This window comes from Oratosquilla oratoria, chromosome 39 (genome assembly GCF_046742065.1).
Source record: "Oratosquilla oratoria isolate Oo_2021 chromosome 39, ASM4674206v1, whole genome shotgun sequence".
Classification (NCBI taxonomy): domain Eukaryota; kingdom Metazoa; phylum Arthropoda; class Malacostraca; order Stomatopoda; family Squillidae; genus Oratosquilla; species Oratosquilla oratoria.
Window position 1 is genome coordinate 38,481,160 of NC_134815.1, and position 20,000 is coordinate 38,501,159.

At 42.5% G+C, this 20,000-nt stretch overlaps 1 protein-coding gene across 4 annotated transcripts in view; it reads right to left on the minus strand.

The window, feature by feature from the left end:
* Positions 1 to 20,000, minus strand: part of LOC143020366 (irregular chiasm C-roughest protein-like) — a 438,384-nt gene that overhangs the window by 21,385 nt on the left and 396,999 nt on the right. For all 4 annotated transcript variants that reach the window (XM_076176736.1, XM_076176738.1, XM_076176739.1 and 1 more), the window contains 2 exons: positions 14,526 to 14,653; positions 10,608 to 11,049 (listed from right to left, as the gene is read on the minus strand). In XM_076176736.1, coding sequence (XP_076032851.1) covers positions 10,608 to 11,049; positions 14,526 to 14,653 — 570 coding nt within the window. The remainder of the gene's footprint in view (positions 1 to 10,607; positions 11,050 to 14,525; positions 14,654 to 20,000) is intronic.

Here is a 20,000-nt window from a genome sequence, read left to right on the forward strand (position 1 = left end):
TGGTGGTCACGCCCTTTTCCCCCATATTGAGGGACCACTACTTTGCGGAACTATTGCCTTGGGTGTGTACAAACCACGTGGTACGATTGATCACGGGGCATCAGAAAGGACACGCTGCGACCTGAGCACACACCTACCTGTTACATCGTGATTCGACCTAACCCACCCCTATGTAATTGTCCGTAATTACGCACCATGTGTGTTGCCCACATAATTTCAGTTCAATTCTAACCCCACCAAATAAAGGACAACCATGCTTACCCTCTTTCCTTCTTGCCGTAGCAACTACATTGGTGACCCTGGAGTGACTATTACGCCGGGCCCCCAAGGACGTCAGCATAAGGCTCACCACCACCAACGGCTCACCATCATCATTTATAGGTGGAAATGGCTGCATCTTACCTTCGGGAGTTACCACGGCTCCTGTAGCTTCATGCTATCAAACATCAGGACGCCTCTTCTCGGTGCCGACTTTTCCACTCATTATAGGTTACTGTTCAATGTTGCTACCAGCCGTCTGGTCTGCGCAACAGCACCCTCCTCGACGCAACTCCAAATCGTAACCATAGCCACTGCCATCGACGATAGACATCTCTACGCCACTGATCACTGAGCCATCTGGGACAACCTCAACATGTCTCCTGCGGAGATGGCCCTTGGCCAGCCCCTCGCGTACGGAATGCTCTTTGAAACCAAGGCAATTTTAAAAGGGGAGTATTGTACAAACCACCTGGTATGATTGACCACGTGGTATCAGAAAGGACGCGCTGCGACTTGAGCACACACCTGCCTGTGACAGCGTGACCCGATCTAACCCAATCCAATGTAATCATTCCTAATTACGCATCATGTGTGTTGCTCACGCGGTATATAGGAGTATATCGGCTTCGGTCACATGTAAAGTCAGTTCAGTTGTAACATCACTAAATAAAGGATGACCACGCTAACAAGGAATTACTGAATGTAGAGGAGGATAGAGAGACTGACTGTGACAATGGGAAATGTCAGAAGAATGATTTCTACGGGAGAGGAGAATAATTATGTTATAGCAAAAGAAAAGACACATAAAGCTTGGAAAGAGATGAAAGCTGCAAGATATCTGGGTCAAATGATTGTTTTGCCGGGCGTCTGACAAAGGGTGCAGTTATACCGAAACGAGATTGCTACGAGGATATCTCAGGGAAGCTCCTATACCGATAGACTGGAGAGTATGTATAACTCCTTTATACGAAGAAAAGGGAGACAAATTTTAATATATCATAGTTTTAGAGGGATTGATCTGTTGGTGAAGGTGTATGGGTGTGTGGTGATTAAGAGGAACGGGAAGGGAGCGGAGTGTGTATTTGGGGAAGTGCAGTATATATTTAGGGGAGCGGGTGCAGTTTGAGATATGTAAGAACGACAACAATCTCTAAGGATGTTCTTTGGGTTTTTATGGATTTGAAGACTTATGGCAGGGTTGGCAAATAATAGTTGTGGAGTGTGTTACAGGGAAATTTTGTTGATTGATGGTGGTAAAATGTTCTTTTCGTGAGGGGTCGGTAATGGAGAGAGTGAGTGATATGAGGTGAAGGTGGGGTTGCATCAAAGTTGTGTGATGTCACCATGGTTGTTCAACATGTATATAGATCAGATGCTAAGGGAGGTAAATGCGAGAATAGTAGGCAGGGGTCTTTAGTTGGCTGAGAAAGTGGGGGGGAAATTGGAGGTGAGCTGGTTGTTGTTTTTTGGTGAAATTGAGCTTGTGGTTGAGTGAGGATAGACTAAAGCAGTTGGTGGCGGACTTTGATAGGGTGTGTGAAAGGAAAAAGTTGAAAGTGAACAAGGGAAAATGAAGGTGACAAGATGTAAAATGAGTGATGATGGTGGCAATTCAGATAAAAGTCTAAAAGATGGGAAGCTGAAGGAAGCAGAGATCTTTAAATATTTGATGCTGAGAGTTGATGGTGGAGATGTGTCTAGAGAGTTGATGATAGCAAATACAGTGCTTAAAAAGAAAGTCAAGCATAAGTACACATGGGGGAGGATGGTGGATGGAAGGGTGGTACATAGAGTGTTAGTGGAGTATGTAGTGGTAGACAGGATTATAATAGGAAGAGTTAAGGATATGCATGTTCTAAGGGGAGAGAGTGGGGGATATCAGATCATTTTCTGGTGGAAGGTTAGTTGAGAGTGGAGGATAGATGGAGAAAGGTAGGGAGATGCTTAGAGTGAACTACTTAAATGGGAAAGAAAAGGAGGAGTACAAGAAGAAGCTAAGAGAGGAGTGAGAGGGAGTGAAAAATAGAGTAGAACAAGGAGTGGAGGAGGAATGGGGATGGTTCAAGGAGGGAGCCATAAGGTGTGCAAATATAGTATGTGGAACAAGGAGCACGGGAGAAAATAGAAGGAAGGGTAGTGAGTGGTGGGATGAGGAAGCAAAGAAGGTTGTAGAAGAGAAGAAACGAGCTTCCACAGATTGGTTATAAAATAGGACGAGGAAATCATATGAGAGGTAAAAAAAAAAAAAAAAAAAAAAGAAATAGAGAAGTAAAACATAAGACAAAGGAGGCAAAGAGGAGAGCAGATGTGAAATGAGGTAAGAGTATGACAGAATTTTTTGAAAGTAATAAAAAGGTGTCTTAGAAAGAAATTAAGAGAGGAAGAGGAGGAGAATCAAGTAGAGAAGAAAAGATAAAAGGTGAAGATGGAGAGATGATAATGGAAGAGAAGGCAATAAGAGGAAGATGGGCAGGGTATTTTAAGGAGTTGCTAAATGTGAAGGAGGATAGGGAGGAAAAGGTAGTTGTAGTGGGAAGTGCTAAGAAAATGAGAGTGATGAGTGAGGAAAATGGAGGAGAAATAGGGAAAGATGAATTGAAGGCAGTTGTTAAGATGATGAGAGCAGGTAAGGGATATGGGTTGGATGGATGTCATGCAAAATGTCTGAAAAAAGGAGGTACAGGGATGGTGGACTGGCTGGTGAGGTTATTTAAAGTTTGTTTATGAGAGGGTAGAGTGCCAGAGGACTAGAAGAGTGCCTGTATAGTTCCATTTTACAAGGGAAAAGGGGAAAAGTGTGAGTATAGTAGTTTCAGAGGGATTAGTTTGTTAAGTATAATTGGGAAGGTTTATGGGAGGGTCTTGATTGACAGGATTAAGAGAGGAACAGAGGGAGTAATTGGTGAGGAACAGTGTGGGTCTAGAACAGGTAGGGGTTGCGTAGATAAGATTTTTGTGGTAAAACAGATATGTGAGAAAGCTATAGGAAAAGGTAAGAATGTTTTTTTTTTTTTGCTTTTATGGATCTGGAAAAGGCTTATGAAAAGGTAGACAGGAAGGCACTGTGGGAGGTATTGTAGATATACGGGATAGGATGAAAGCTTTTAGGAGCTATCTAGAATTATTACGAGAGTAGTAGAGCATGTGTCAGGATTAGAAATGGAGAGAGTTTTGGTTTGAGGTAAAGGTGGGACTTCGTCAGGGATGTGTTATGTCACCCTGGCTGTTCAATTTATACATGGATGGGGTGGTGCGAGAGGTAAATGCAAAGGTGGTGGGTCAGGGATTGAAGATGGTTAAAGAAAATGGAGAAAAGTGGGAGATAAGACAGCTGCTGCTTACGGACGACACTGCGCTTGTAGCAGGATCAAAGGAGGGATTGAGGAAGTTAGTGACAGAGTTTGGGAAATGTAGGTAAAAATATGGTGATGAAATGTACAAGGGGAGAAAGTGGCAGCAGACTGGAAGTGAGTATTAAGGGAGAGAGACTGGAGAAAGTGGATGTTTTTAGATACTTATGTGCGAATGTGGCAGGAAAAGGAGGATTGGAAGTGGAGGTAGAACGTAGATTGAGAGAAGCGAGTAAATGCCTTGGTGGATTAAAAAGTGTAATGAGAAAAAGACATTTGGAAATGGATGCTAAGAGGAGATTATATGAAGGAGTGATTATGCCGACAGCACTTTATGGGGCAGAAACATGGAACATAAGTGAGGAAGAGAGAAGGAGTTTGAATGTGTTTGAGATGAAATGTCTGAGAAGTATGATAGGGGTTACTAGGCTGGATAGAGTGAGAAATGAGGAGGTGAGGAGGAGAACGGGGGTGGAAAAGGAGTTGAGAGATAGGGTGGATGAAAGAGCACTGGGATGGTTTGGACACATGGAAAGAATGAGTGAAGAAAGATTAGTAAAAGAGGTATGGAAGGCAGATGTGGAAGGATTGAACATGAGGGGGCGACCTAGGATGAGATGAATGGATGGGGTAAAAGGGGCTTTGGGAAAGAGGGGAATGTCTGTTGAGGAAGGACGGGAGAGGGGAGAGGACGGGTGAATGGAGAATAGTTATATATGGATGATGATGTGATGCATGAGGTGGAATGGGTGGGGGATGGGGGGTGAGGTATGTGTGAGAAAAATTTGACGCAGCCCGAGGGGATTTTTCCCCTTCTTCTTTTCTGCATGAGCGGCCTTGGTGTGGATGCGCTGTGTCTTGCGACACTGCTTCTGACCCAGGGCAGTGGATAAGATGCAGGGATGATCCGTCATCCAGGAGGTGCAAAGATAAGAGGGAGGAAAGTGGGTGGAGGGGGGTGGAGTGTGATAGGGATGGAATGGGTGGGAGTGGTTTTTATGCCTTTGTTTTTTGGCTACCTCCCTTATAAGGGGGAAAAAGCCTTTGGCATATGTATGTATGTATGTTGCACTGAATGAAAGATAGGAGGTGGGGATGAATTTTAGACTAAAAAAAAATAAGTTAATTGGTGAAAGAAATGAAACATTTTATGAAAAATCTGAGGATGAACACACTTCGTGGAATTTGAGCGAGGTAGAAAGGATGAACACGTTTTTGAGAATTATGGTAGGGGTTGCAAAGATGAATACCGTGACATATTTGGAGGTGGAGCAGAGAACGGGGTAGTTGTTATAACTTCTTATCCTGTCTGATCGAGCAGTCTGGCCTCCCTGAAGTGTGCCATGGGTAGAACGTTATTTTCCCACAAATCTCTTATAGAGTATATGTTGTGCTGTTGGCGTGCGTAATTGTGTATAATGCAATCTTCCATAATGTGTTGTATAGTATGGACAGTTATCTATTATGCGGTCATCTAGCCTCCTCTGGTAACTTATAAACGCTGGATGGTGGCCGCACCGCGGTCTGGCCAGGTGAACTCTGTCCTCTCGGGGGAGAAAGGATTTAGAGGGATGAATATCAATGGGTAGGGCGTGAGCAATGTGTTGTCTTTCAGTTTGTTGATGGAGCAGTGAGCGATATAATTGTGGATATGCCTCTGGTGGTTGTGGAAGAAGAGAAAAGAGTATATGTGTATGATATAGATATTTTGGTGTTGTTTTGATGTTTCTTGGCGTGTGGGTGTTCCGTCATGTAGTTTATTGGATGGGCTGTGTTTGTGGAGGGTGCGGCAAGAGTTTCTATGCCTCTCATGTCAAGGTGATCCTTGAGCTTAGGGACTTTCATTTCATAGTGTAGGTGGTCTGTTGGTGTTATATTTGTGCAGCCTATAATAACCTTTATGACTTTGTTCTGGTCAGTCTGTAGTTTGTTGTGGTGTGTCTTAGTGAGGTTAGGGGAATATGCGGGGGTTGCATAATTCATCACTAAACGTATATATTGTTTGTATACTGTAGTGGTAGTCTATTTGTTTTGTCTGAATGTTGTAGTTGCAAGTGACTTAAGCGCGTTGAGTCTCGGTATGCATTTTGCCTTTATGTTTGTGATGTATTGTCTGAATGACATGGATGCATTGTATGTAACGCAAAGAATCTTGTGTGTGTGTGTGTGTGTGTGTGTGCGTGCGTGCGTGTGTGTGTGTGTGTGTGTGTGTGTGTGTGTGTGTGTGTATGTATGTGTGTTTGTGTGTGTGTGTGTGTTTGTGTATTCATCTCGGATCTGCTGCAGTCTCTGTTGAGACAGCTAGACACCACCCTACGGCAGTGAGCTCAGAGCTCATTATTTGCCGATCTCTGGGTAGGTCTGAGACCACTCACACACCACACACCGGGACAGCAAGGTCACAACTCCTTGACTAACGTCCCGTACCTACTCACTGCTAGGTGAACAGGGGTTACACGTGAAAGGAGACAAACCCAACTTATCTCCGCCCGACCGGGGAATCGAACCCCGGTTCTCTGGCTTGTGAGGCCAGTGCTTTACCAATCCGCCACCGAGCCGTGTACCAATCCGCCACCGAGCCGTGTGTGTGTGTGTGTGTGTGTGTGTGTGTGTGTGTGTGTGTGTGTGTGTATGTGTGTGTGTGTGTATGTGTGTGTGTGTGTCTGTGTGTGTGTGTGGTGTGATGGTGTTGTTGATAAAGAGGTGTGGAATGTATTTGCGTTCTGCTGTCCAATTGGTGAGATGTGTGTCTGTGAATTTGGCTGGGGCTATTTTGAGCCTGTTTGTAGTAAACCAGGTATTGAGTGTGTCGAGGTATGGCTGTAGTACCTCTGTGGCTCTGCCTACGTTACCGTTTTTTGAATTTAATTTTTATGTCTTCTGCGCAAGAAGAGATTTGCATTTTTGGGATGTGGAACATAGAACCGAGTCCTGAGGTACTCTGTTCCTAAAGTTTCTGATGTGCGATGATTCGTTATTGTGTGACACATAGACATTTCCACCTACCAAATAATTGGCCAGCCATCATTTGGTATTACTGTGTATGTATGTACTGTATATTTTGTTTGTGAGATTGCATTGGTTGATGGGATAAAATTTTGACTAATGTCTAGTGTTATATGAAATGTCCTATGTAGGGGCTTAGTTGAACTGGTGCCGTCGAAACTTTATATGTAAGATCTATCAGAAGAGTGTCTGTGGAGTGTAGCGGTCTAAAACAGTGTTATGATTTGGTAAGGGGGATATGTGATGTTGTAGTATGAGACGTTCTATGACTTTGAAGGGGATGTAGAGAAGTGTGATTGGGTGGTGTGATGCTATAGCTCTTGGGTTTTAGTTAGGTTTAGTGATTCTAATGATTTTACCATAATTCTAGATATAGGGTATACTTATTTTCGTGGTTTGCAGGGTTTGGTACGAGCTCAGACTTCAACCTTGCAGGTGGTCTGGAACAGTTCATACATGAACGCAGGAGATAGTGTCCACGGTGTGCCACTGCAGTGACGATACTCGGAGGAAACCGATGTATCCCACAGTCTTGTCCAAATCACCTCAGGTCTGAGATGAGCAGCGGTCGGGGGCCATTACTTAAAGTGGATTTCCTTCCTGACCTCTGCGCTGCGGCCAGGATTCGAACATACACCGAATGTATCCTTTACCATTACTAACCATCACCCACCACGCACGTGATCCACATGCTTGCAACAGAGCGAGACTTCCTCTTCCTTACCTTGCATTTCCCACGACATGCACCCCTAACACAGCACATTTGAAGACAAACAAGTATAGATGCCTAGTGTCACCAGACTAACGTATCATAAATCCTTTTATTATAACTGCCCTAGTGTATTACGCATAAACTAACATAGATATAATATACCTAACAATATCCACCAATTATACAACTAACCCTTATATATCTAAACCGTCCCCAATCCATAGATTAACGAGACTAACGCCTTTGCTTACAGCAACCCTTCTAACCCTATATATTCTATGACATCCATGTAATGTTGCCAGAGCTGGAGTAGGTGAAGAACCTACTGCCAGAGGCTGGGTAGGTCACGAACCTACCGGCCGGAGGTCAGAGCTATCGTGCCCTAGGTCAAGGCCTGGCACTTATTGTATTTAGCCCCAAAGACCATCCGATTTGTAGTTTAACATCAATGTCTTGTTTAAAATAAATAGAAAGCTCCCGCTTTGGAGTCTATCTCGCCACATTAAGACTTCCCTACGTAACCATATATAACGGTTACTCAACCATACCATAACGGTATACACTGGTATACAACTGGTGGCTCGCGGTGGCCACAACTACATACCTACACTGGTATACAACTGGTGGCTCGCGGTGGCCACAACTACGTACCACGCTGGTATACAACTGGTGTCCAGCGGTGCTCTCACCCACACCATATTTTAACGGTTATTCAACCGTACTACACTGGTATACAACTGGTGGCTCGCGGTGGCCACAACTACGTACCACACTGGTATACACCGAATCCCCACACAGTTACCAGACGTGCGCGTTACCGACCGAGCCATGGCGGAACCCCATGTCAGGTGTGGGGTTGTGTGAATAGCTGTAGTAGCAATGTTAATGAGTGCGTGTATGCCGTGTAGTCCGAGGTGTTTTAGTTGGATGTTACTTACATTGTCAGGACCATAACCAGATGATTGCTTGAGGTAATGGATAATGTGGGGAAGTCTTTGTTACGTCGGATAAGGCGTCTGTCGTCAGGGTGAAGAGTGAGATGGCTTGTCTGTGCAAAGAGATTTATGAGGGTGTTTGTCATCTGTCTGAGGATAAGTTGTCTGTTGTTATGGTTATTGCTCTGTGAAGGGGTGTTGTGTAACTGTTGAGTAGTATAATGCTGTTGAGTGTCTTGTACAGTATTTTTTATGTGTGCTTCTTTCGTGATTAATTGTGGCTGTCATATTCTGTGGGATAGGTGTGGGGGTGGTGTGTTTGAGTATGTCATGGTGTCTGATGAGGCCTTGAATGGCTGGAGTGAAATTTGGGTTGTGTGATTTTCTGTTGCCTCCCGGGATGTACTTCTTGTCTGCGTTTTGTATTGTTGTGTTAAAGGTATGCAAAGCAGTGTCTATCTGTGTAATTGGTGTCATTGTCTCAAAGTGTTATTCTGTCTCTTCAATGAAAGCTTTCTAGTTTGCTTTTTTTGTAGAGGATGTAGAGGGCTTAATGGGGGTTATATGTGTGATTATGGGTGTTATTCATAATGGTTAGTGAGTCAGCTTGTGTCTAAATCAAACCTTCTGTCCATGTCGGGGTTGTTGACATACCAAGCCGATGACTTTGCATTGAATTCGCCACCTAGGATAAGATTGGGGATGGTGGTGAGTTGGTTGTGGTTAGGCCTGAATTTGTGGATTTGCTACCTCTTCGGATTTGGATTGATTGGGTTTCAGTGTTGCTGTCTGTGGGAGGGAGGAGGGATTTGGTGGTGGTACTTGTGTTCACAAAGTAGACTGATTGGTAGAGTAGGGTGGTGAGTCCACCGCCGCTGTCGTCGGTGCGGTCTTGTCTGATAGTGGTGAAATTATGAAATGAGGGTATTTTTTGTGAGTGTCGTAGTTTTGTTTCTTGTATGATGGCAACGTGCATGCTGTATTGTTTGGTGAATAGTTAGAATTCGTGTTTTTTCGTGTTAATGCTATCACTGTTAGATTGTAAGATGTTGATTTTGTGTGTCCTCTACGTGCTGTAGGTTGCTGTAAGGGGTTGGGGAGGACTAGGGTCAGGGTTAGGAAAAGGAGTTGGAGTGGATGTGAGAGAGGGTGGCAGTGTGGATAACAATGCAGGTTGAGGGTGGGGAGGTGAAGGTGAGGTTATGAGTAGACATGAGGAACAGGTCCAGGTGTTTGTGTAGTGTTTTATGTCAGCAAGTATTGTGCAAGTGAGGTGGGCCCGGTTTTTGGATGAAATGCATTTTACCGAGTCCTTTACCTGACGGCTCGTGGTGATGGGTTTGGAGAATGTAGGACAAGTGTAATTTGTGATAGGTTCAGGATTGCTCTCTATATCTCCGGCTTATAGGAGAACAGGGATGATACCCGGAGAATAACTCCTTGGTGCTAAAAATGCGTGAGAGTGTATTTTTGGGTAAGGGTTGTGGTACTTGGCTCGGGTAACCAAAGCTGCTCCCACAGATCAGTGGCACTCTCAGGGGTGGCAAGTGCTTCTTACGATGTTTTGACCCCCAATTCCTTTCACGCTTGAGACCACCACACCAGGACCAGAGAACGGAGTTGAAAAGAGAAATTTCTTGGATTGGGTCGAACAAAGAGTGCTGAGGTGACTTGGTCATATGGAAAGAATGATTGAGGAACGACTAGCAAAAGGAAAGTAGGCAGAAATAGTCAATGGAGAGAAAGGCAAAGAAAGGGTGTAAATGGATAGAGAAATGACGTGACCTGGAAGAATTTTCTTGTATGTTCCAGTTTTTTCCAAATGAAAGTGGGAGGTTAGTTGGTATATAATGAAGCGGTCGGTGTAATTGTGCCCTATTTTGCTATTGTGCCCTATTGTCGAGGTTCTGTGTCACATTGCAGCTCCTTTTAATCAATGGGAGGGACGATAAATGAATTTTAGATGGATGTGTGATGGGTATAGGATGTATATATATACTGGCTCGATCCCCCCATACAAGAGAAAAAGGCTTCTTGGTATGTATATATACACAAAAGTCAGTAGAGAGAATTCTCAGAACGTTTAACCCTTCACCGGCAAGAGGTCCTTCTATGAATGGAATCGTCCGGTGCTTATTAGAACATAATAAGTACATACATACATACATATACCAAAGGCTTTTTCCTCCTTACACGGGGATAGCCAAAAAGAAAAAGGCATAGAAATGTTCTAAAAATATATTAAAAAATCTATTCATCGTACATGTACAATCCACTGTCTTACGCCATTCAGACGTCACAGGATTCTTAAAGGCATAATACAGCAAAGTTAATTTTCTTTACCTGGATTAATGGTGATTCCGCCCTTCGTCCACGTCACAGCTACCGGGTGGGGCACCGCCCTGGCAATGCACTCCAGCCGGGCGATTCCACCCTCCTTGGCTTTCTGAACATCGGGAGAGGTGATGACCGGTGGACCCCGGAGGCGGAGATGAACACGGCCCTCAAGGAGTGAGGAACTCCTCAGTCCTTTCTCGATGGCTTCAATATTCTTTTTTTCCTGCTCTTCTCCCTTATCCTCCTCGTCGCCGTTCTCGAGAGGAACTTCCCGGTGTTTCCACTGACCAATAGATTCTGGGATGTGAAGTGCCTCTTTGTTGCCTCCGTGTAACAGGATATCGTCGTCCGTGCCGTCGATAACCGGGGAGTTCCGGGCGGAGCAGACGTAGGTACCCGCTGTGGCTGAGCTCGCGCTGACGTGAAGGTCTGCGCCACGGCCCACGATCTCGGAGGGAAAGAAGGAAGGTAAAATTTTGGAAAATACCTTGCAGCTTAGACACATTTTTTTCATCCTATATGTCACATTCACAACTTTACAAGACTTCTCATCCCTATAAGTAAGTAGTCCGAGCCAGTGAGAGTTGGTGTCTGGGGATATTTTCTAACTAACTGTGTGTATGGGTCATAAGAGGTTCTGAGTCAGTAACGGATTCTAGAAAGGTATTGACAGGAGAAGGTGCGGATGGCAGTGAGTTGGAGTTAAGTCTTGAAAGAGAGAGTTTCGAGAAAGTGAATAGTTTTAAGTATTTAGGGTCAAATCTAGCAGGGAATGGAGGTGAGGAAGTGTAGGCAACCTGTAGGGTGAGAGAGGCAAGTAAATGTATTGAGGGAATTAAATGTATCCTGAGAAATAAGTATCAAAGGATGGACGCAAAGAGAAGGCTATATGAATAAGTGATTATGCTTACGAAGAAGTATGGGGCAGAAACTTGGAATGTAAGAGAAGCAAAAAGGAGAATTTTGTGTTTGAGATGAAATTTTTGATAAGTATGATGGAGGTTACGAGGATGGGGAGAGTGAAAAATGAGGTGAGGCGGAGAGGCATAAGGAAATAATGAGTGAAGAAAGAGCAAAAAAAAAAAAAAAAAAGTGGAAGGCAAAGGTGAATGGAGAAAATGTGAAGGAAAGACTGAGTGTCATGGATGAATGGTGTAAAGGGGGCCTCGGGTAGAATAGGAATGTTTTGGAGCAGGGAAGGGATAGGGCAGGTAGATACGTATGAGTGAAGAATGGTTGTGAGTAGAGAATGATTGTGTGTGAATGACACGGTCTGAAGAGATTTCTCATCGACAACTCAATTTAAGCATTTGTCCACTTTTCCTTTGTAAAGCGGGTATATACAAGCACTCTTCGAGTCCTTCGACACCCTCCTCTTCCCAGGCCCACATTAGACTAATTCACTGTAAAAAAAATTCCGTTTGTCAGAAACTCCTTAATTTCCTTGTACCTTTGCTTTTCCTATAGCTCTGTCATTTTTCTAGCTGCTCGCACTGTCACACTCAATCAGTCCCTAACCTCCTCCACATTTAACAATTCTGTGATCCATTTAATCAATCTTCACCTGAACGCCTTCACTTTGATTAAAATCTGTCCATTTATACAATTTACAGTTTCCCTTTTCCTGACTCACTCCTCTTCACTCTCTTCATGTTCTTTCAAAACAAATTTTGATTCTTTTCCTAATGTCTTCAAGCTCCTACCCCATTTTATATCTGCCCTCCTCTCTGACTCTCTCATCTTACGTTTTACTTTTCCTGTCTTCTTGTACTTCTTATATACTTCCCTTGCAACGAATTCAAATATGCTCGCATCTTCTCTTCTTCCACCGCCTTTAACTTTTAATCCTACCATTCATTACCTTTCGTTCTGCTCCCTCCCATCCTACTCGTCCCACTTACATCTTTGAGCAATTTGTGACTTCCTCCTTGAAACATAACCAATCTTCTTCTACTCCTTTACATTTATCCCTCCCCACCTTCCACATCTCTTTCGCTTTCTTCTGGAATTCTTTTTCATTTTTTCTTTTCACTCTATTTGATAATTTTCCCTTTAACAAAAACATTATCTGACACTACCTTACTCTCTAACTTGAAAACATGGACGTCAAGAAATTTTTCTATCCTTCCTTTGGATAACTCTACATAGTCCATCATCAATCTATTATTTACCGCCCTTCTCTCCCCCCATCAGCTTTTCTTTTGTATACTTATTCCAAATAAAAGTGTTTACTTTCATCAACCTTCTTACTAACCACATCTGCTGCATCTTTTTTTCTCCCTTAAGATTCTTACTTATCACACTCCAAACTTCCCTGCTACTTCATCTATTGGCTCATTCCCTACTCTAACATTGAGATCCCTCAAGATGAATGATGAAAGATAAAAAAGAGAATGAAAAGGGTAAAAGGGAGGAAATAAAGTAAGGACAAAAGGAAAAAAAAGAAAGAAAGAGGGAAAGAAGGAAGGAAGAAAAAAAATAAGAGAGGGGGATTGAGAAAGGCAGGAAGGAAGAAAGGGAGGAAGGAAATTAGGAAAGGCGGAGGGAGGGAATGAAGGAAAAAAGAAGTAAAGAGGAGATGGAAGGATGAAGGGAATGAAGGAACGGAGAAGGAAATAAACGAACAAAATAAAGAAGGAAGGGGCAAAAATAGTTTAAAAGAAATAAGGAAGTTAGGAAGAAAGGAGATACGACGGAAAGAAAGAAGAAAGAAAAAGAGAAAGAGAGAATGGAGGAAGGAAGAGAGAAATGAAAGAATCAAAGAAAAATTGAAGGAAAGTAGGAACGATTGAGCGAAAGAAGGAAGGAAGGACGGAAGGAAGGAAGGAAGGAAGGAGGGAAGGAAGGAAGGAAGGAAGGAAGGGGGACGGAAGAAATGAAAAATAAAGGAAGAAAAGATGGTAGGAAGAAAATAATTAAAAAAGGAAAAAGTGAGAAATCCAAGAAAGAAGGAAAGAAGCGAGAAAGGAATTAATCTAGGAAGAAAATAAGGAATGAGAAGATGGATGGAAGGAGTGGAGAAAGTGCGGAAGGGAGACAGGAAGAGAAAGGGAAGAAGGGAGAAAAGTAAGGAGGAAGGTAGGAAGGTAGAAAGGGAGGAAGGGAGGATTGGGGGAAAGGAAGAAGGGGGATAAGGTAGGAAGGGAGGAAGGAAGGAAGGGAGAAAGGAAACGATGAAGGAAGAAAAGAAGTAAGGAATAAAGAGAAGAAGTAATGAATGAATGAGTGAAGGAGGGAAGGAATGAACGAAAGAAATGAGGTAGGAAGCAGAAAAGGGAGAAGGAAGGAAGGAAGTAAGTAAGGAGGGATTGAAGGAAGGAAGGGAGCAAGCAAGGAAGGAAGGAAAGATGGAAGGAAGGAAGGAAGGAAAGAAAGAAGGAAAGGAGGAAGGAAAGAAGAAATTAAGGAAGTGCTTGGGTGAGGAAGGAAGAATGGGAGGAAAGCAATGAGGGAGTAAAGAAATGATGGAGGAAAGAGGTGAGGAAGTAAAGAAGTGAGAGAGGGAAATAACAAATGGGAAATGAAGAAAAGGAAGACAGGAAAAGAAGGGAAGAAAGGATAAAGTGCTAGAAAAAGGAAGGGAATAAATGAAAAAGAAAAGAGAGAAGGACGGGAGAAAGTTAAGGGGAAATGGAATAAGTGCAGGAGGAAGGAAAGAAGGAAGAAATCAGGGAAGGAAGGAAGAAAGCATAGGAGTTAGAAAAAAAAAAAGGTATTCAGAAGACAGTGGAATTAACATACTGCAAGATGTCTGGAACTCAGAGAGCCAACCATATAGAAGGGTGGCAGACAATCAAACAGAAAAACAGACAGACGACAGAGAGACAGGCAATCGGATGGACGGACAGACAAACATACAAACAGGCAGACACACAAACATAATATATAATCGAAACAAAACTGTAGACAGGAAATGAAGCTTACCTCACCGGTTTGCAGGTGCCTCCAGGTGATTATGGGGGGCGGGTTCGAGTCCACGCGACACTTGAGGATGACCTTTTGGCCCGGCTCGGCACTCTCGCTCGAAGGTTCGCTGAGGAAAACTGGGCCGTCTGCGCAGAGATGACATTGCGTTAACCCTTTAAGACTGAGAGATTTCTCTGAAGATGAATACAATCGCCTAATGCTAGCTGGAACAAGGTGATTAAAGCATCTGATGGGGAAGAGTTTACCAGGTATCCTTTTTAACCCCAGAATGTCGATAACTGTCTAAAGTTAAATAGAATTGTCTGGCGTTGTCGAAGAACAAATTATTCGCCTAACCTCTTGAATGGAAGATTTCAGATTTTAGGATAAAAAGCTTCAGGTGTTCATTAATCCCTTCAGTCTAGTGGCATACTCTCTGCGATCGACATCAAGAAGAATGAAGTTGACATTTGAGCCCACTCACCCCAAGAAATAATCATGATAGCTTCTATCCTGTTGGGTTTACCTTTTGCTGCCTAGAATATCCCTTCGGCAAGATATAATCATTTTATATCAATTAAGGTGAAAAATATAAATTATCATCATTCACTTTTTCAGTCCCGTCGAAGTTACAGAACAAACACTTTGACCCTCTGACCTAGGGGAATCTCTATAGGCGCCAAAATCCTCATAGCTGATTGAAAATGTATTATGGTCGTATCGGCCGTTGGAACAATTGATTGATGTAGTAGTGAATTAGTGTTAACATTGGATTAGGTACCGTTGACTAGTACCACCTCGCGCCGCCGCCATTTTCTATGGCCTCTCAGCATGGTCCACTTTTTTTTACACCATGCATCGATGCATTGACATTCTACAGGCTTGCTAAGCTGGAGCGGTCATGATTCTAATTTTACTAACTTATCTAGAATTGGAAGGGACTCATCCCTTCAGGAGATGCCATTTGGTTTGTATCAATAACACATGGTTCGTGTGGGTTTTTATGATGTATATTACAAATAGCAGTGGTTAAGGTAGAAACCTGTATGAGACAGAAATGATCCTAAACAAAATGTAACCAACTCACAAATAGTTAGTAGTATCCCACGATAGGATAGGAAGAGTTCTGGGCGTTTATGTTTTTAGGGGAAAGAGTGGACCAATATCTGATATATATTATTTTGTTCGAAAAGCAACTGAGAGGAAAACAGGAGGAGGAAAAATTGGGACGTAGAGATCCTGAGCATTAGCATTTGAAAAAGAAAGAAAAGGAGAAATAATACCAGATGATGAGAGAAATGTGTGAGTTGGTGAGGGATAAAAGGGAAGTGGAAGTAGAATAAGAATGAGTATGCTTCAAGGAGGAAGTTGCAAAGTGTGCAAAGATGGTGCGTAGGACGAATGAGGATGGGAGGAAACAGAAGGAAGGATAGTGAATGATGGGCTGAAGAGGTGAGGGCGATAGTAAGAGAAGAAGCAAGTATATGTAGATTGATAGCAAGGAAGAACTAGGGAAATACATGAGAGGTGTAAGAAGAAGGGAGGAAAAGCGTAAGATAAGAGAAACAAAGAGGAGAGCAGGTGGAAAATGGGATAGACATTTGACAGAATTTTGAAGAGAATAAGATAATACTTTGCAAGGAAGTGAAGAGGGTGAGGGTGTGTGTGATTTAGGTACAGGTGAAATGGTGAAGGATATAGATAAACAGGTGTTAATAGAAGGAAAGGCTGTGATAGGAAGATCACTAAAATATTTCACAGAAATGTTGAATGTTAAGGAAGTTAGGGATTGATTGATAATTAATGGCAGTGGGAGAAGCTAGGAAAATGACTGTGATGGGAGAGGAAAAGGACAGGGTTATAGGGAAAGATAAGGTACAAAAAGCATTGATAATTACGGAAGGTGGTAGGTCGCCCAGGTTGGATGGGTATTTGACGAAGGGTGGATCGATTATAGTGGGTTGCTTAGTAAGTTTGTTTAATGTGTATCTACGGGAGTTGAATGTGCCGGAGGACAGCAAGGGTGCTTAGATAGTTCCGCTTTTTAAAGGATAAGGGAACAAATATAAATGTTGTAGTTTTAGAGGGATCAGTTTGTTGAGCGCAGTTGGAAAGGCGAAGGATGTTAATTGGGCGGATTAAGAGGGGAACACAAAGACTAATTCGGAAGGAATAGTATGGGTTTAGGAAAGGTTAATTATTTATTTGTTTATTTATTTATTTTTATTAGTATTTATTTATTAATTTTTATTATTTACTTATTTATTTATTTATCTATTTATTTATTTAATTTTATTTACTTTTTTTTTTTGCTAAGGCACCTGTGGGAATTTTTTCTTATTTCTTTTTTTGGGGAAGGAGGTAAAAAAGTAAAGATGTTTTTCAGTCCCAAGAAAGCTTATGACAGGGTCAACCGGAAGGCATTGTGGGAGGTTTTGCAAATATATGGGGTAGGGGAAAGCTGTTTAGGACAGTCAAAAGGTTTTACATGAGTAGTGGAGCATATTTTTGGGTAATGGTGAGAGCGAGCGGTTTGAGGTAAAGGTGGGGATGCGCCAGGGGTTTTGTTTTTCATCATAGACAGATAGATAGACTTTATTTGGCAATAAATCAATGTACATGAAGTGCAAATAATGACAAGAACACATAGTTCGAAATAATAAATGTAAATTGCCGAGGATAACACAAAAAGCATGAACGCTTATTTCCATGGATGGGATGGTACAAGAAATAAATGCGAGGATGATGGGCAGAGATTGGAGATGGTTAGAGAGAGTGGAAGGAGATGGGAGGTGAGCCAGTTATCATTTACTTATTACACTGTGCTTCGTGGCTGGGCCAGAGAAGGATAGGAAGAAATTAGAAGTAAATGTAGGTAAAACCATGGTGATAGAATGTTCTAGGGGCAAAGAAAGGTGGTAATAGGAAGTATTTTCTAAAGGAGAGAATATAGATTAAGTGGATATCTTTACATATTTAGAGTCGCATGTAGCAGGGAATCAAGGGGTGGGGGTAGAATTAAACTGTAGAGTGAGGAAAGTATATAAATGTCTTGTGAGGATGAAAAGTGTCATAAGAAATAGATATCTGAGGATGGACGCAGAGATTAAATGAAGGGGTGATTGTGCCAGCGATACTGTATGGGATAAAAATTCGGAATTCAGGGGAGGCTGAAATGAGAAATTTGAATATGTTTGAGATGTAGTGTTTTGAAAAGTAATGTGGGGATTATAAGGATGGAGAGGTGAGAAATGCGGAAAGAAGGAAGAGATAGTGTTGAAAAAGGGGCTGGCAGGTTGGTGAGGATGAAAGAATACTGGGGCTATTTTGGGACATGTAAAATACAAGTGAAGTAAGACTCGCAGTAAGACTGTGCAAGGTAGAGGTGGGTGGAGCGAACTTGAGAGGGAGACCGAATATGAGATGGATAGATGGGGTGAAGGGGTCCTTGGGTAAAAGGGAATGATTATTGAGCATGAAAGGAATAAAGCAAGATATAAGTGTGAGTGGAGAATCGTTGTGTATGATGGACTGTGAAGTGACGTGGCCCTAAATAATTTTTCCTCGTCTTCTCTATTTTCGCATGAGGGGAGGAAGAGGGAGTGTCACCCTGTGGCGTGTCCAGCTGCACTGCTTCTGACCCGAACAATGGGCGGGAGACAAGGATAATCCTTCATTCGCAAGTAGTTAAGATACATACATACATATACCAAAGGCCTTTTCCCCTTACACGGGGGGTAGCCAAAAAGAAAAAGGCATAGAAACCACTCCCACCCATTCCATTTCCTATATATTCCACTCCCCTCCACCCTCCCCCTCCCTCTTATCTTGGCACCTCCTGGATGACGGGTCATCCCTGCATCCTGTCCACTACCCTGGGTCAGAAGCAGTGTCGCAAGTAGTTAAGATAAAAGGGAAGAACAAATGGTTAATGAATGGAAATGGGATGGGTTGGGGTGGGTGGATGTCTTGGCTGGCTAGCTTTTTTTATAAGGTGGAAGAGGTCTTTCGCAATATAGAGAGATAAATATACATTACTACGAGTATCTTCATCTGTGTACACTTGGTGCGGTATGTTCTAGTTATCATAAGTAAGCTTTGCAGACCCAATTATGCTGTCTGGTTCCTTTCCTCGTACAACACCAGATGATTTATCCCAAGCCAAAGAAAAGGAAAATAGTGGAGGCGGGATATTATCCAATGTTTCGGTAACAAGTCCTCACTTATGTAATCAGTCCCGCCAGATGAGAGGGCTAACAGATTCAAAAAAGATATGTGGAGCGGGGAAGCTATTTTGCGAACATTGTCAGTCAACGAGATATATCATTAGAAGTTGCAGTAAGTTGACTGTTAGGGCGGCTTCCCCAATCCCCGCCAAGGTCATTCTTCATGCGCAAATTATTTTGAAAGTAAGGAAGTGGAGATGGAGCCCTCTGGATAATTCACCAACTCAAGTTGGTATCCTACGGGTTATTGGAGCGAAAATTTAGTATCTTAAACTAGCGGAGTTCTTAGGTTCGAGTTATACTGATGAATATCTAATAGTTTCTAGATTACACGAACAGAGCAAAAACACCCTTTGTTTAGTATTCCTTCAGAGTACATTTTTCTATGGAGGTGTAATTTTAACGGAGGGTCTACTGTTAGTGAGGTGGATGTTCTCCTAGGGCATATATTAGCAGGAGACCAAATCATTTCTCAAGCCATAGCAGTTGCATAGTCGGCAGACGCTGTTACTACGAAGCGTTATAAAAATAATTCCCTACACATTTCTCACTTGTGCTGTAACATGAAGCATGAGTCGTCAACAAGAAGAGATTATTCCTGTCCCGTCCCAGCCATTTCAATGTGGAGATTAAAAGATAGAAGAGATGAACTGAAATAATCCTTCCAGGAGGAGCCCAATAGGGCAAAAGGAAAGCTCTTGAGGTCACGAGGTGGTTAACATTACTAACGAAGCTAATTATCATATTACAAGAGATAGAATTAAGGAGCAAGCTAATGATTCCCATATCAGAATACATACATACATAAACATATCTATCTATCTCTCTCTCTCTCTCTCTCTCTCTCTCTCTCTCTCTCTCTCTCTCTCTCTATATATATATATATATATATATTTATATATGTATATACATATATATATACGCGTACACGCACAATATATATATATATATATATATATATATATATATAAACATACATATGCATATAGTTACATATATGTACACACACACAGACACACACACACACACACACACACACACACACACACACACACACACACACACACACACACACACACACACACACACACACACACACACACACACACACACACACACACACACACACACACACACGGCGGTCCGAGTTCGAATCCTGCCCAGGGCTGAAATAATTTCAGTATCGTTGAGCTTCATGTCGTTACTCCAACTTTCGTGGGCGAGGAGTTGGGTGTGTGTGTATGCGTGTGAGGTCACAGCATTACCC